At 43.0% G+C, this 18,791-nt stretch overlaps 1 protein-coding gene across 1 annotated transcript in view; it reads left to right on the plus strand.

The window, feature by feature from the left end:
• LOC124028219 (collagen alpha-1(XI) chain-like) overlaps positions 1-18,791 on the plus strand; it is a gene marked incomplete at both ends in the record, with an annotated part of 31,876 nt that overhangs the window by 1,112 nt on the left and 11,973 nt on the right. The window contains 5 exons of the mRNA XM_046340333.1: positions 6,585-6,692; positions 6,823-6,930; positions 9,931-9,984; positions 10,958-11,011; positions 14,934-15,041. Of these exons, the coding sequence (XP_046196289.1) occupies positions 6,585-6,692; positions 6,823-6,930; positions 9,931-9,984; positions 10,958-11,011; positions 14,934-15,041 (432 nt within the window). The remainder of the gene's footprint in view (positions 1-6,584; positions 6,693-6,822; positions 6,931-9,930; positions 9,985-10,957; positions 11,012-14,933; positions 15,042-18,791) is intronic.

Consider the following 18,791-nt stretch of genomic DNA (forward strand, 5'->3'; position numbering starts at 1 on the left):
ATCTCTTACGGGTTTGAATGACAGACATGCAGCTTTGGAGGAGGAGAGGAGAGGAGCTGAGGAGCAGAAGAGTGGGGAGAGGAGAGGAGAAAAGGGAGAAGAGAGGAGAGGAGGGATATGCATGGCATGCATAATGGAACTAAGGGGTTCTTAGAACAAATGAGTGTTCAATTTGAAGCATTGTCATGTTCTAGTGTTCCAATGTGAGAATGGATGGCATGCATAATACACTTCTGAACAAAGGAAACCATTCCGATTCTGAGGGTTCTGAATGTGCGGAGATTCTTATGAAAAGGAGACACTGAGTGCTGAGCGACGGCTGGATATCCTGAAAATACATTTTTGTTTATCACAACAATGTCAGAGAAATTCACCTCTAATTGTATGACTCCGTAAAGTTCCTACACACTCACACAAACACTCACGCACTCACTCATACACACACACTCACGCTCACGCACACACTCACGCTCACACACACACTCACGCTCACACACACACTCACGCTCACACGCACACTCACGCTCACGCACACAAGCAATTAGATTTTTCCCTTTATCGATTTCTCAGCCGAGTCGGCGTCCAGCTGTAGGGAGATGTGTGTGTTGTGTTTAGTCAGAACATGGTGTGGGTGTTCGAGTGCATGTGTTTGTGTGTCTGTGTCTGTGTTTGTGTGTCTGTGTTTGTGTGCCTATGTGTTTGTGTGTGTCTGTGTCTGTGTTTGTGTCTGTGTTTGTGTATCTTTGATTGTGTGTCTGCAGTTATGTGTCTGTGTTTGTGTGTCTGTGTCTGTGTTTATGTCTGTGTTTGTGTGTCTTTGATTGTGTGTCTTTGATTGTGTGTCTGCAGTTGTGTGTCTGTGTTTGTGTGTCTGTGTTTGTGTGTGTCTGTGTCTGTGTTTGTGTCTGTGTTTGTGTGTCTTTGATTGTGTGTCTGCAGTTGTGTGTCTGTGTTTGTGTGTCTGTGTTTGTGTGCCTATGTGTTTGTGTGTGTGTCTGTGTCTGTGGCTATGTGGATGTGTGTCTGTGGTTGTGTGTCTGTGGTTGTGTATCTGTGTGTTTGTTGCTGTGTGTCTGCGTTTGTGTGTCTGTGGTTGTGTATCTGTGTGTTTGTTGCTGTGTGTCTGCGTTTGTGTGTCTGTGTTTGTGTGCCTATGTGTTTGTGTGTGTGTCTGACTGTGTGTCTGTGTCTATGGCTGTGGCTGTGTGTCTGTGGTTGTGTGTCAGTGTCTGTGTCTATGGCTGTGGCTGTGTGTCTGTGGTTGTGTGTCTGTGTCTGTGTCTATGGCTGTGGCTGTGTGTCTGTGGTTGTGTGTCTGTATGTCTGTGGCTGTGTGTCTGTGGTTGTGTCTCTGTGTGTCTGTGGCTGTGTGTCTGTGGCCGTGTGTCTGTATGGCTGTGGCTGTGTGTCTGTGGTTGTGTCTCTGTGTGTCTGTGGCTGTGTGTCTGTGGTTGTGTCTCTGTGTGTCTGTGGTAGTAACTGTGTGTATGTGGTAGTAACTGTGTGCCTGTGTGTCTGTGGTAGTAACTGCGTGTCTGTGTGTCTGTGGTAGTAACTGTGTGTCTGTGGTAGTAACTGTGTGTATGTGGTAGTAACTGTGTGTATGTGGTAGTAACTGCGTGTATGTGGTAGTAACTGTGTGCCTGTGTGTCTGTGGTAGTAACTGTGTGCCTGTGTGTCTGTGGTAGTAACTGTGTGTCTGTGGTAGTAACTGTGTGCCTGTGTGTCTGTGGTAGTAACTGCGTGTCTGTGGTAGTAACTGCGTGTCTGGTAGTAACTGCGTGTCTGTGGTAGTATCTGTGTGTCTGTGGTAGTAACTGTGTGTCTGTGGTAGTATCTGTGTGTCTGTGGTAGTAACTGTGTGTCTGTGTGTCTGGGGTAGTATCTGTGTGTCTGTGGTAGTATCTGTGTGTCTGTGGTAGTAACTGTGTGTCTGTGGTAGTAACTGTGTGTCTGTGGTAGTATCTGTGCGTCTGTGGTAGTAACTGTGTGTCTGTGTGTCTGTGGTAGTATCTGTGTGTCTGTGTGTCTGTGGTAGTAACTGTGTGTCTGTGTGTCTGTGGTAGTAACTGTGTGTCTGTGGTAGTAACTGCGTGTCTGTGTGTCTGTGGTAGTAACTGTGTGTCTGTGGTAGCAACTGTGTGTCTGTGGTAGTAACTGTGTGTCTGTGTGTCTGTGGTAGTATCTGTGTGTCTGTGGTAGTATCTGTGTGTCTGTGGTAGTAACTGTGTGTCTGTGTGTCTGTGGTAGTAACTGTGTGTCTGTGGTAGTATATGTGTGTCTGCGTGTCTGTGGTAGTAACTGTGTGTCTGTGGTAGTATCTGTGTGTCTGTGGTAGTAACTGCGTGTCTGTGTGTCCTTGGTAGTAACTGTGTGTCTGTGGTAGTAACTGTGTGTCTGTGGTAGTATCTGTGTGTCTGCGTGTCTGTGGTAGTAACTGTGTGTCTGTGGTAGTAACTGCGTGTCTGTGGTAGTATCTGTGTGTCTGTGGTAGTATCTGTGTGTCTGTGGTAGTATCTGTGTGTCTGTGGTAGTAACTGCGTGACTGTGGTAGTAACTGCGTGTTTGTGGTAGTATCTGTGTGTCTGTGGTAGATAAACAATTACACTATACATATCTATATACACATCAATTTGACTATACATATCTATATCTCATCCATTACACTATGCATATCTATATACACATCAATTACACTATACATATCAATTACACTATAAATATCTATAGACACATCAATTACACTATACATATCAATTACACTATAAATATCTATAGACACATCAATTACATTATACATATCTATAGACACATCAATTACACTATACATATCTATAGACACATCAATTACACTATACATATCAATTACACTATAAATATCTATAGACACATCAATTACACTATACATATCAATTACACTATAAATATCTATAGACACATCAATTACACTATACATATCAATTACACTATAAATATCTATAGACACATCAATTACATTATACATATCTATAGACACATCAATTACACTATACATATCAATTACACTATAAATATCTATAGACACATCAATTACACTATACATATCAATTACACTATAAATATCTACAGACACATCAATTACACTATACATATCAATTACACTATAAATATCTATAGACACATCAATTACACTATACACATCAATTACACTATACATATCTATAGACACATCAATTACACTATACATATCAATTACACTATAAATATCTATAGACACATCAATTACACTATACATATCAATTACACTATAAATATCTACAGACACATCAATTACACTATACATATCAATTACACTATAAATATCTACAGACACATCAATTACACTATACATATCAAAAGACACATCAATTACACTATAAATATCTACAGTACCAGTCAAAAGTTTGGACACACCTGTGCTCATTCCAGGGTTTTTCTTTATTTTTTACTATTTTCTACATTGTAGAATAATAGTGAAGACATCTAAACTATGAAAAAACATAGTAACCAAAAAAGTGTTAAACAAATCAAAATATATTTTATATTTGAGAATCTTCAAAGTAGCCAGCCTTTTCCTTGATGACAGCTTTGCACACTCTTGACATTCTCTCAACCAGCTTCATGAGGAATGCTTTTCCAACAGTCTTGAAGGAGTTCCCACATATGCTGAGCACATGTTGGCTGCTTTTCCTTCACTCTGCTGTCCAACTCATCCCAAACCATCTCACTTGGGTTGAAGTCGGATGATTGTGGAATGGTTACTTGCATAGTGAAGTCTTTTGTTAAGACATGTAGCTAGCTAGCTAAACAAAGACCAATAATCCCAACTCATGACGTTACTACCCTGCATGAATCTGCAGGTAGCTAACCAACCAGGTTCAATGTTAGCTAGCTAGCTAAACAAAGACCAATAATCCCAACTCATGACGTTACTACCCTGAATGAATCTGCAGGTAGCTAACATTAGGCTATAGCTAGCAAAGCAAATGTCTCTGAGATACGAATAATAAGATCATACACGTAACGTTAGCTAGCGAGCCAGCCAGCTAACGTTAGCTAGCTAACAGTACACTTTAACATAAAATGAAAAGACTTGATGTCAAAATTAGAAATGTGTAATATGTGAAAATGTAACTAGTTAGACTGACTTACCCGCGGTTTCTGAAATCCGAGTAGATAGCCAGAGCGAATTTACCAGCTACGTCTATCAACAGTTGTTGCAGTGACATCATGAACATTATATTGAAATAGATACTTGCATAGTGGAGTATTTTGTTAAGACATGAAAGCTAGCTAGCTAAACAATGAACCATAATACCAACTCATGACGTTACTACCCTGCATGAATCTGCAGGTAGCTAACCAACCAGGTTCAATGTTAGCTAGCTAACATTAGGCTATAACTAGCCTAACGTAACGCTAGACTATCTTACCCGAATACATAATTTATGTATTGACATGTCTCCCTGTCACAGATGCCACGTTTGCCCTTAGTTTGAAGATGTAATCTGGAGACAGGCATTTTCTCCATCTCTTTAGCTATCATACTCTAATTCCACTGATTTCAAAACTCGGTCCTCCAGAAAGTGGAGAGCAACACTTATGTTGCATTTAAAAAAAAATCTTTGTTAGACAAGATTACCTACACATACTGACCAGCTCAAATAGACAGAAGCATGCTACATGGCAGACCAATCCAAACTCATCTCTCGGCATGTTCAGCCCACTCATTATCTCAGCCAATCATGGCTAGCAGGAAGGTTGCTGACTTTTTCTGTGGCTAATCCAATTAGGCTCGTAAATTGACAATGTTATTCCTATTTACAGATAGCATACAAGTTTGTTATTAAGGCACAGGAAAGATCACATGTTCTAGAAGGCATTTCTGCCCCCCCCAAAAAATCATTTTAACCTCTCTAGGGTATGTGGGACGCTAGTGTCCCACCTGGCCAACATCCAGTGAAATTGCAGAGCGCCAAATTCAAATATAGAAATACTCGTTATAAAAATTCAGAAAAGATACAACTATTTTACATAGGTTTAAAGATGAACTTCTTGTGAATCGGAGTCAGATTTAAAAAATGCTTTATGGCGTAAGCATACCTTACGATTATTTGAGAACATAGCCCAGCAAACAAATCATTACAAACATAAACCAGCCAAGTGGAAGAGTTACACAAGTCAGAAATCAACCTCTCTGCCAAATCAACCTCTCTGCCAAATCAACCTCTCTACCAAATCAACCTCTCTGCCAAATCAATCTCTCTACCAAATCAACCTCTCTACCAAATCAACCTCTCTACCAAATCAATCTCTCTACCAAATCAACCTCTCTACCAAATCAACCTCTCTGCCAAATCAACCTCTCAGCCAAATCAACCTCTCTGCCAAATCACCCTCTCTACCAAATCAACCTCTCTACCAAATCAACCTCTCTACCAAATCAACCTCTCTGCCAAATCAACCTCTCTGCCAAATCAACCTCTCTGCCAAATCAACCTCTCTGCCAAATCAACCTCTCTACCAAATCAACCTCTACGAAATCAACCTCTCAGCCAAATCAAACTCTGTGCCAAATTTTGTGCTTTTGTCACAAAGTGGACTATTGACTAGTATACAACATATGAATTATTTTTCATTCCTCCATATTAACACAGAAATCCTGGTCAAATGTTTTAGTTTTTTTTATTACTAGTATCTTAACAAAGACCTACCATTTCAGACATATTTTTTTAAAAGGGGGTTGAAATCAGGATATTTTTTTAAAGGGGGTTGAAATCAGGATATTTTTTTTACCCCTGTCGGCGCTTTTAGGACTAGAAGAGAAATCTTGTGTGTCCCCATCAAATACAAAAGAAACACACTCATGGTCTCTGATAGAGGAATGTCAATAGGGTGAAGCTTTAAAAGAATCCTGTAATAATGGATCGTGTTTTTTTTGTCTGACATTTTGAATGAAAACACTGACTCACAGCTGAGGTGCTGAAAGAGTGTCTCCGTTTCATGACATTAGTTCCCGTCTTTGTTTGGAATAAATTCCTACTTTGAGTCTTCGCCTTCGTTCCAATATCCCAAACTACTGCACATGGGAATGCATGAAACGTACTCCTCAGATTGATGTGTCGTCACGACGCTCTGACGGAATTTTTGTAACTTGACTGGTAAGACGCTCCGGGAGGGCAGTCACGTGTGCTAGCAGAGCAGAGGTCCTGGGTTTGAGCTTCGGGAGGGCAGTCACGTGTGCTAGCAGAGCAGAGGTCCTGGGTTTGAGCTTCGGGAGGGCAGTCACGTGTGCTAGCAGAGCAGAGGTCCTGGGTTTGAGCTTCGGGAGGGAAGTCACGTGTGCTAGCAGAGCAGAGGTCCTGGGTTTGAGCATCGATGTGAGCCGCATCAGGAGGAAGCGCTACGCGCCATGCAAGTTGATGTCCGTTACACTAGCATACCACTTATAACGACCAATACATTACCGTCAGTCTAAATAGTATGCTTGTGTATTGTGCAGTAAAGGTGCTAGAAGATTGGCTCCTGTTGATGATGATGATGGTGATGTCTTTGTTGGCTGGCAGGGTTCTCCAGGAGAGAGAGGTGCTGCCGGTCCCGGAGGTGCCATTGGTCTTTCAGGACGCTCCGGACCTCAGGGAGGTCCTGGACCAGCCGGAGAGAAGGGAGGCCCGGTGAGTACACACACACACCTCGCAAAACTCTTTTACTGTATCTGGTAGTGTTAATATAAGAGGATGAAGGATAAGAGATGTTCTTGTCTATTATGGCCACATGTTGACTCGTTCTCTCCTGTCCCCACAGGGAGAGAAAGGCCCCATGGGACCAGCTGGTCGTGACGGTATTCAAGGTCCTGTTGGTCTTCCTGGCCCTGCAGGCCCCCAAGGCCCCCCTGGAGAGGATGGAGACAAGGTAATACTGTAGACAATCCTCTGTGGCTCCCTGGAGAGGATGGAGACAAGGTAATACTGTAGACAATCCTCTGTGGCTCCCTGGAGAGGATGGAGACAAGGTAATACTGTAGACGATCCTCTGTGGCTCCCTGGAGAGGATGGAGACAAGGTAATACTGTAGACCATCCTCTGTGGCCCTGTAGTATAGTGCAGTAATGTAGTATAGTACTGTAGTATAGTGCAGTAATGTAGTATAGGACTGTAGTATAGTGCAGTAATGTAGTATAGTACTGTAGTTTAACTGCAGTATAGTGCAGTAGTGTAGTTTAACTGTGCAGTATAGTGCAGTAGTGTAGTTTAACTGCAGTATAGTGCAGTAGTGTAGTTTAACTGTACAGTATAGTGCAGTAGTGTAGTTTAACTGTACAGTATAGTGCAGTAGTGTAGTTTAACTGCAGTATAGTGCAGTAGTGTAGTTTAACTGCAGTATAGTGCAGTAGTGTGGTGTAGTATAGTACTGTACAGTATAGTGCAGTAGTGTAGTTTAACTGCAGTATAGTGCAGTAGTGTAGTTTAACTGCAGTATAGTGCAGTAGTGTGGTGTAGTATAGTACTGTACAGTATAGTGCAGTAGTGTAGTTTAACTGTACAGTATAGTGCAGTAGTGTAGTTTAACTGCAGTATAGTGCAGTAGTGTAGATTAACTGTACAGTATAGTGCAGTAGTGTAGTTTAACTGTGCAGTATAGTGCAGTAGTGTAGTCTAACTGTACAGTATAGTGCAGTAGTGTAGTTTAACTGCAGTATAGTGCAGTAGTGTAGTTTAACTGCAGTATAGTGCAGTAGTGTAGTTTAACTGCAGTATAGTGCAGTAGTGTAGTTTAACTGCAGTATAGTGCAGTAGTGTAGTTTAACTGTGCAGTATAGTGCATTAGTGTAGTTTAACTGTGCAGTATAGTGCAGTAGTGTAGTTTAACTGCAGTATAGTGCAGTAGTGTAGTTTAACTGCAGTATAGTGCAGTAGTGTAGTTTAACTGCAGTATATTGCAGTAGTGTAGTTTAACTGTGCAGTATAGTGCAGTAGTGTAGTTTAACTGTACAGTATAGTGCAGTAGTGTAGTTTAACTGCAGTATAGTGTAGTAGTGTAGTTTAACTGCAGTATAGTGCAGTAGTGTGGTGTAGTATAGTACTGTACAGTATAGTGCAGTAGTGTAGTTTAACTGCAGTATAGTGCAGTAGTGTAGTTTAACTGCAGTATAGTGCTGTAGTGTAGTTTAACTGCAGTATAGTGCAGTAGTGTAGTTTAACTGCAGCATAGTGCAGTAGTGTAGTTTAACTGCAGTATAGTGCAGTAGTGTGGTGTAGTATAGTACTGTACAGTATAGTGCAGTAGTGTAGATTAACTGTACAGTATAGTGCAGTAGTGTAGTTTAACTGTGCAGTATAGTGCAGTAGTGTAGTCTAACTGTACAGTATAGTGCAGTAGTGTAGTCTAACTGTACAGTATAGTGCAGTAGTATAGTTTAACTGCAGTATAGTGCAGTAGTGTAGTTTAACTGCAGTATAGTGCAGTAGTGTAGTTTAACTGCAGTATAGTGCAGTAGTGTAGTTTAACTGCAGTATAGTGCAGTAGTGTAGTTTAACTGCAGTATAGTGCAGTAGTGTAGTTTAACTGTGCAGTATAGTGCAGTAGTGTAGTTTAACTGTGCAGTATAGTGCAGTAGTGTAGTTTAACTGCAGTATAGTGCAGTAGTGTAGTTTAACTGCAGTATAGTGCAGTAGTGTAGTTTAACTGCAGTATAGTGCAGTAGTGTAGTTTAACTGCAGTATAGTGCAGTAGTGTGGTGTAGTATAGTACTGTACAGTATAGTGCAGTAGTGTAGTTTAACTGCAGTATAGTGCAGTAGTGTAGTTTAACTGCAGCATAGTGCAGTAGTGTAGTTTAACTGCAGTATAGTGCAGTAGTGTGGTGTAGTATAGTACTGTACAGTATAGTGCAGTAGTGTAGATTAACTGTACAGTATAGTGCAGTAGTGTAGTTTAACTGCAGTATAGTGCAGTAGTGTAGTTTAACTGCAGTATAGTGCAGTAGTGTAGTTTAACTGCAGTATAGTGCAGTAGTGTAGTTTAACTGCAGTATAGTGCAGTAGTGTAGTTTAACTGTGCAGTATAGTGCAGTAGTGTAGTTTAACTGTGCAGTATAGTGCAGTAGTGTAGTTTAACTGCAGTATAGTGCAGTAGTGTAGTTTAACTGCAGTATAGTGCAGTAGTGTAGTTTAACTGCAGTATAGTGCAGTAGTGTAGTTTAACTGCAGTATAGTGCAGTAGTGTAGTTTAACTGTACAGTATAGTGCAGTAGTGTAGTTTAACTGTACAGTATAGTGCAGTAGTGTAGTTTAACTGTACAGTATAGTGCATTAGTGTAGTATGTGGGTTAGGAGTGTTACATTGCAGATATTATTTGTGTCGATGACATGTTAAGTTATGGTGATGGATTGGTGTGAAAATGTTTTAGCAGAGGCAGTTGTATGCACGTGTGCGCACACACACACACACACACACACACACACACACACACACACACACACACACACACACACACACACACACACACACACACACACACACACACACACACACACACACACACACACACACACACACACACACACCCATCACACATTTCAGATCCCTGTCACGTCCTCCATAGCGTTAGCGTGACAGTGGGAGTGCCAATAGAGGGATAAACCGAGCCAAGTAATCAATTAATTGCAAACACCAACCCAGGGTCTTTGTTGTCCAATCAAATTAAAATCTCCACAAATAATATTTACCACCTAATCTCAGTAAAGGTGACAGTTGGAAAATATTGGACTTGACTAAACAGCGAGACAGAAATGATTTTATGAGGAGTTAAAATAAAATAGGACTTCAAGCATCTTTGAGTCCGAGCGCTATACAGTATAAAGACGATGTATAGGTATCATTATCATAACTGTTGTTGTGTGTTCTGTCCCAGGGAGAGGTTGGTGAGCCTGGCCAAAAGGGAAGCAAAGCAGACAAGGGGGAACAGGTGAGTTCTCATCAAAGTTTCCTCGAGTAGGAAACGTCTAGAGAAACTTCACCGAAATCAGAGACAAGCCTTTACTGGTGCAAAGACCGGAGGATGAGGAAACATCCACGGAAGTCACCCAGAGGCCCTGACCAAAATAAAATACATATTTTGGGGGGATCGGGGGGGGAGAGAGATTCAGTCGGAGTCTCAACTTCCTGTTGAGAGTAAGAATAGTAGAATACACAAGATGCAATTCCCGAAATGTGGTTTTCCATAAGCAGTTTTTGTAATGTTATTTCAGTCACTCAATTAGTCCATGTCGGCAAAAAAATGTTTGATTGGTAAATTTGTCTAGCCGGCTATCTAAACTTGTGGTAATCATGGCCGAATTCCCATCGGGCATGCAGAGCGTGTGCCCAGGAGCCCGCATTGATTTTGTTCGTCACTCTCACTCAGATATCATATTAACATAGTGTAAAGTCAAGGTCAAAATGTGTATAATCGCAGGAAATTAGCTCTAAACCTGGATAACAAAAACTGCTCTGCCCCAGGGCAAAAGGAGTAGAATTGCATGAAATGTGTTGCACAAATGCCAGATGTTCTTTTCGTCCCATGGCAAAGTGTATAGAATTACAGAAAACTTGCTTTTAAAAAAAGACAAAACACTGCTACATTTTCTCTAAACTCCATGGAAACATTTTTTTGAATTGCATAAAATGTACTTTAAAACTAATCCTCTCCACTGCCAGTCCAGTGGGTGGGCTACTAAAATGTTTTGCTGCGAGGTAGGGGGCCCCCCCAACTAAATCTCGCTAGGGCCAGCCCTGCAGTCGCCTCAAATGACCTTAAGGTTGTCCATTGTTGGGGACAGCTCATTTAGAATCATAAAAGTAACCACAGATAAATGTAGTGCTTAAGCATGTGAAGGCACTGTCGCTAACTGTGTCTCTGTCCCTGTCGTTAACCTCTCTGTTTCGGTGGTGGTGAGCAGGGTCCTCCTGGGCCATCTGGTCTTCAAGGTGTCATCGGAGCTCCTGGTCCTGCCGTGAGTATTAATTCACCTTTAACCTCTCACCAAACTCATCAACCCCGAACTGTCACCCCTCAGCTCAGCCCTCAACCCCTTGTTATTCCACTGCAACTACACAGTACAACTACACAGTACAACTACACAGTACAACTACACAGTACAACTACACAATGCAAATACACAGTACAACTACACAGTACAACTACACAGTACAACTACACAGTGAAACTACACAGTGCAACTACACAGTACAACTACACAGTACAACTACACAGTACAACTACACAATGCAAATACACAGTACAACTACACAGTACAACTACACAGTACAACTACACAGTGCAACTACACAGTACAACTACACAGTGCAACTACACCGTGCAACTACACAGTACAACTACACAGTACAACTACACAGTACAACTACATAGTACAACTACACAGTACAACTACACAGTGCAACTACACAGTACAACTACACAGTGCAACTACACCGTGCAACTACACAGTACAACTACACAGTACAACTACACAGTACAACTACATAGTACAACTACACAGTACAACCACACAGTGTAACGACACAGTACAACCACACAGTACAACTACACAGTACAACCACACAGTACAACTACACAGTACAACTACACAGTACAACCACACAGTACAACTACACACTACCACTACACAGTGTAACTACACCATACAACTACACAGTACAACTACACAGTACAACCACAAAGTGAAACTACACAGTGCAACTACACAGTGTAACTACACCATACAACTACACAGTACAACCACACAGTACAACTACACAGTACAACTACACAGTACAACCACACAGTACAACTACACAGTACAACTACACAGTGTAACTACACCATACAACTACACAGTACCACTACACAGTACAACTACACAGTACAACTACACAGTACAACTACACTGTACAACTACACAGTACAACTACACAGTGTAACTACACCATACACCTACACAGTACCACTACACAGTACAACTACACTGTACAACTACACTGTACAACTACACAGTACAACTACACCGTGCAACTACACAGTACAACTACACAGTACAACCAATATAGCCACACCAATATAGTCACACCAACACCAATATGGGGCGGCAGGGTAGCCTAGTGGTTAGAGCGTTGGACTAGGAACCGGAAGGTTGCGAGTTCAAACCCCCAAGCTGACAATCTGTCGTTCTACCCCTGAACAGGCAGTTAACCCACTGTTCCCAGGCCGTCATTGAAAATAAGAATTTGTTGGTTAAATAAAGGTTAAAAAAAATATATATATATATATAGTAACACCAATATAGTAACACCAATATAGTCGCACCAACACCAATATAGTCACACCAACACCAATATAGTCACACCAACACCAATATAGTCACACCAACACCAATATAGTCGCACCAACACCAATATAGTCACACCAACACCAATATAGTCACACCAACCAATATAGTCACACCAACACCAATATAGTCACACCAACACCAATATAGTCGCACCAACACCAATATAGTCGCACCAACACCAATATAGTCGCACCAACCAATATAGTCACACCAACACCAATATAGTCACACCAACACCAATATAGTCGCACCAACACCAATATAGTCACACCAACACCAATATAGTCACACCAACACCAATATAGTCACACCAACACCAATATAGTCACACCAACACCAATATAGTCGCACCAACACCAATATAGTCGCACCAACACCAATATAGTCACACCAACCAATATAGTCACACCAACACCAATATAGTCACACCAACACCAATATAGTCGCACCAACACCAATATAGTCACACCAACACCAATATAGTCGCACCAACACCAATATAGTCGCACCAACCAATATAGTCACACCAACACCAATATAGTCGCACCAATATAGTCACACCAACACCAATATAGTCGCACCAATATAGTCACACCAATATAGTCACACCAACACCAATATAGTCGCACCAACACCAATATAGCCACACCAATATAGTCACACCAACACCAATATAGTCACACCAACACCAATATAGTCACACCAACACCAATATAGTCACACCAGCACCAATATAGTCACACCAACACCAATATAGTCACACCAACACCAATATAGTCACACCAACACCAATATAGTCACACCAACACCAATATAGTCGCACCAACACCAATATAGTCACACCAACCAATATAGTCACACCAACACCAATATAGTCGCACCAATATAGTCACACCAATATAGTCGCACCAACACCAATATAGCCACACCATTATAGTCACACCAACACCAATATAGTCACACCAACACCAATATAGTCGCACCAACACCAATATAGTCACACTAACTCTCTTCATTTCACAGCTCAGTGCTGCAGGTCATCAGGACAGTAATATTATCTGTCAAATTATTAGATAATGTCTAGTCCTTCATCCCAATTGGCACCCTATTCCCTATATCCTATCAGCCCTGGTCAAAAGTAGTCCACTACATGGGGAATAGGTTTCTATTTACAGACGTCGCCTAGGCCTCTGGCTGGTGGGGCAATGACCTGCCTACTGAGACACACTGGCAGAGCTAGGTGGCACTCCCAGTCTAAATATGATCCACATCTGATTATATCACATGATAAAGCTGACCGGCTTCAGCTGTGACTTCTGTTGGAGTGGTTTATCTTCTTTAGTACCCAAATGCCCAAGATCAAAACTACCGTTGTCTTGTATGAGAGTAGAACAACAAGACTAGGGCAAGACTACAACAAGACTAGAGAGAGACTACCGCGAGACTACAATAAGACTACAACAAGACTAGAGAGAGACTACCGCGAGACTACAATAAGACTACGGAAATACTACAACAAGACTACAGAGAGACTACAGAGAGACTACAACAAGACTACAGAGAGACTACAGAGAGACTACAACAAGACTACAGAGAGACTACAACAAGACTACAGAGAGACTACAGAGAGACTACAGAGAGAATATATGTTTAGCATGTTAAAACACAGAAAGATAAGCCCCTGAACATCTTTAAGAGAACTGTAGATACACATTTGTACCTGACTTTCTAAGCTGTGTCTACTGAGAAGAGATTTGTAATAGTTAGCTAAAGTCAGACTGTTCCCTTGAAACAGCAACCGTCTCTCAAACCTCTACATGGTGTCTCAATCCTGCAGTAGCCTCTACACTAGTCTCACAAGCCAAACTCCACAGTCCTCCATGTACTGGGCTGTTGTTCTGGCCAAGCAAAACTATCATATCTCAAATTACACTCTATTTCCCTTCCCTTTTATAGTGCATAACTACCCATAGGCTTCTGGTCAAAAGAAGTGCACTACATTGCTAATAGGGTGCAGGTTAGGGCGTACCCTACTTCAACTCAGATCTCCACAGGTCAGATCCAAAACACAGAATTCTGCCTATTCCTGCCCCCTAAATGCAACCCAACACAACACAAGTCCTCAGCCTCCACCTACTCACTATCTCAGCTCTCTCTCTCTCTCTCTCTCTCTCTCTCTCTCTCTCTCTCTCTCTCTCTCTCTCTCTCTCTCTCTCTCTCTCGCTCTCTCTCGCTCTCTCTCGCTCTCTGTCTCGCTCTCTCTCTCTCTCTCTCTCTCTCTCTCTCTCTCTCTCTCTCTCTCTCTCTCTCTCTCTCTCTCTCTCTCTCTCTCTCTCTCTCTCTCTGTCTCTCTCTCTCTCTTGCTCTCTCTCTCTCTCTCTGTATCTCTCTCTGTCTCTGTCTCTATCTACCATGTAGCCATGTGGTGCTCCCACAGATTAATTAAGTCAGCACATTTCAGCTCCTCACTTCCTATCAGGCCTCCAGCTAGAATAAGGTACTGATTCCACCAACTCTTGACATCTAACCTCTGACCTCTGCCTTCCAGGGTAGTGATGGTGAGTCAGGACCCAGGGGTCAGCAGGGTATGTTTGGCCAGAAGGGAGACGAAGGATCCAGAGGATTCCCTGGGCTACCTGGCCCCATCGGACTGCAGGTACGACCACACACACACACACACACACACACACACACACACACACACACACACACACACACACACACACACACACACACACACACACACACACACACACACACACACACACACACACACACACACACACACACCCACACACATGCACACACACACACACACACACACACAAACAGACAGCGTCGGACATCAGGCGTCGCCATCGTTGGCTTCAGTTAATCTCTCCTCTATAATTCTCACACTATATAGTTTACAGCAAAACAGAAAACGTTGATGCATTGTATTAGTGGTATGTACTACACTGTCAAAATGTGTCTTTAAAAAGTCTCTTAAATTGGTTGCAAGTAAATATGTTTGTTTTTTTCTAAATTGAAAAATCAAAAGTACATTTGTTGAAACCAAATATATGATTCAATGCCAGCGGTTCTATTTAATCGTTAAAAAAAACTATATTTCAAGTTGCAACCTATTTCTTTCAACATTCAATACCTAATATCCCGAGTGGCCTAAGCGGTCTAAAGTCTCTGCATCTCAGTGCTAGAGGCATCACTACAGACCCTGGTTTGAATCCAGGCTGCATCGCATGCAGTCGTGATTGGGAGTCCCAAAGGGCGGTGCACAATTGGCCCAGCGTCGGGTTTGGCCCGGGGCAGGCCGTCATTGTAAATAAGAATTTGTTCTTTTTTAACTGACTTGCCTAGTTATATTTTTATTTATTTTATAACATGCAATAAAGAACATAAATCCTAATGTTCGATGTTTGATACACTACAACCCAATTTGTCATGTTGTTGCAAGTTGATATTTCACGTTGGAATTACTGTACCAATTCAAATGTCTTCAATTGGCTTACAAACAATTAAATTGTCATGCAGGTGAAAGAGGACCCAAACGCGACTTAACAGAAACAGAGTTTATTAAAGTCCAAAACGGAATAACAGAAATCCTCTAGATTTGTAGAGGGGGAAAACAACTGGAGAAGCGGCCACAGACTGCAGGTCGCTTCGGGTAGGCGCAGGCCGTAGTCGACTGAGACACCTGCTCACACGCAGCATCTGATGAAGGCACAAAACACGACAGGACAGGGTGATACACAATCACGGCAAAAACACGACAGGACAGGGCGAAACGCAATCACAGCATGGTGAATACAATACAAGGAACCGACGGCACAGGAACGGAACACAAAGGAATAAATAGGGACTCTAATCAGGGGAAAGGATCGGGAACAGGTGTGGGAAGACTAAATGATGATTAGGGGAATAGGAACAGCTGGGAGCAGGAACGGAACGATAGAGAGAAGAGAGAGCGAGAGAGTGAGAGAGGGAGGGGGAGAGAGAGGGCTAGAAGGAGGGAAAGAACCAAATAAGACCAGCAGAGGGAAACGAATAGAATGGGAAGCACAGGGACAAGACAAGATAATAAATGACAAACATGACAGTACCCCCACTCACCGAGCGCCTCCTGGCGCTCTCGAGGAGGAACACTGGCGGCAACGGAGGAAATCATAGATCAAACGGTCCAGCACGTCCCGAGAAAGAACCCAACTCCTCTCCTCAGGACCGTAACGAAAAACGATAAAAGGGAAACTAGGGTACTACTCTAAAAAAAAAAAATGAGAACTAGGGACAGACTGAGACACAGCAAGGGCAGGGACAAGAACAGGAGAGATGCGATGGCAGGGAACAGACTGAGACCCAGCAAGACCAGGAGCAGAAGCAGAAAAAAAATTACCAGACTTCTTCTGCGCGCAGTCTGAACACGCAGCCACGAAACGGCGCGTGTCACGCTCCTGAGTCGGCCACCAAAAGCGCTGGCGAATAGACGCAAGAGTGCCTCGAACACCGGGATGACCAGCTAACTTGGCAGAGTGAGCCCACTGAAGAACAGCCAGACGAGTGGAAACAGGAACGAAAAGGAGGTTACTAGGACAAGCGCGCGGCGACGCAGTGTGCGTGAGTGCTTGCTTAACCTGTCTTTCAATTCCCCAGACTGTCAACCCGACAACACGCCCATAAGGAAGAATCCCCTCGGGATCAGTAGAAGCCACAGAAGAACTAAACAGACGGGATAAGGCATCAGGCTTGGTGTTCTTGCTACCCGGACGGTAAGAAATCACAAACTCGAAACGAGCGAAAAACAACGCCCAACGAGCTTGACGGGCATTAAGTCGTTTGGCAGAACGGATGTACTCAAGGTTCTTATGGTCTGTCCAAACGACAAAAGGAACGGTCGCCCCCTCCAACCACTGTCGCCATTCGCCTAGGGCTAAGCGGATGGCGAGCAGTTCACGGTTACCCACATCATAGTTGCGCTCAGATGGCGACAGGCGATGAGAAAAATAAGCGCACGGATGAACCTTATCGTCAGACTGGAAGCGCTGGGATAGAATGGCTCCACGCCTACCTCTGAAGCGTCAACCTCGACAATGAATTGTCTAGTGACGTCAGGAGTAACGAGGATAGGAGCGGACGTAAAACGTTCTTTTAGAAGATCAAAAGCTCCCTGGGCGGAACCGGACCACTTAAAACACGTCTTGACAGAAGTAAGAGCTGTGAGAGGGGCAGCAACTTGACCGAAATTACGAATGAAACGCCGATAGAAATTAGCGAAACCTAAAAAGCGCTGCAACTCGACACGTGACCTTGGAACGGGCCAATCACTGACAGCTTGGACCTTAGCGGAATCCATCTGAATGCCTTCAGCGGAAATAACGGAACCGAGAAAAGTAACGGAGGAGACATGAAAAGAGCACTTCTCAGCCTTTACGTAGAGACAATTCTCTAAAAGGCGCTGTAGAACACGTCGAACGTGCTGAACATGAATCTCGAGTGACGGAGAAAAATCAGGATATCGTCAAGATAGACAAAAACAAAAATGTTCAGCATGTCTCTCAGAACATCATTAACTAATGCCTGAAAAACAGCTGGCGCATTGGCGAGACCGAACGGCAGAACCCGGTACTCAAAATGCCCTAACGGAGTGTTAAACGCCGTTTTCCACTCGTCCCCCTCTCTGATGCGCACGAGATGGTAAGCGTTACGAAGGTCCAACTTAGTAAAGCACCTGGCTCCTGCAGAATCTCGAAGGCTGATGACATAAGGGGAAGCGGATAACGATTCTTAACCGTTATGTCATTCAGCCTCGATAATCCACGCAGGGGCGCAGAGTACCGTCCTTCTTCTTAACAAAAAGAACCCCGCCCCGGCCGGAGAAGAAGAAGGCACTATGGTACCGGCGTCAAGAGACACAGACAAATAATCCTCGAGAGCCTTACGTTCGGGAGCCGACAGAGAGTATAGTCTACCTCGAGGAGGCGTGGTCCCTGGAAGGAGATCAATACTACAATCATACGACCGGTGAGGAGGAAGGGAGTTGGCTCGGGACCGACTGAAGACCGTGCGCAGATCATGATATTCCTCCGGCACTCCTGTCAAATCGCCAGGTTCCTCCTGAGAAGTAGGGAGAGAAGAAACGGGAGGGATGGCAGACATTAAACACTTCACATGACAAGAAACGTTCCAGGATAGGATAGAATTACTAGACCAATTAATAGAAGGATTATGACATACTAGCCAGGGATGACCCAAAACAACAGGTGTAAACGGTGAACGGAAAATCAAAAAGAAATAGTCTCACTGTGGTTACCAGATACTGTGAGAGTTAAAGGTAGTGTCTCAAATTTGATACTGGGAAGATGACTACCATCTAAGGCAAACATGGGCGTAGGCTTGTCTAACGGTCTGAAAG

The sequence above is a fragment of the Oncorhynchus gorbuscha genome, unplaced genomic scaffold (assembly GCF_021184085.1).
Source record: "Oncorhynchus gorbuscha isolate QuinsamMale2020 ecotype Even-year unplaced genomic scaffold, OgorEven_v1.0 Un_scaffold_3862, whole genome shotgun sequence".
Classification (NCBI taxonomy): Eukaryota; Metazoa; Chordata; class Actinopteri; order Salmoniformes; family Salmonidae; genus Oncorhynchus; species Oncorhynchus gorbuscha.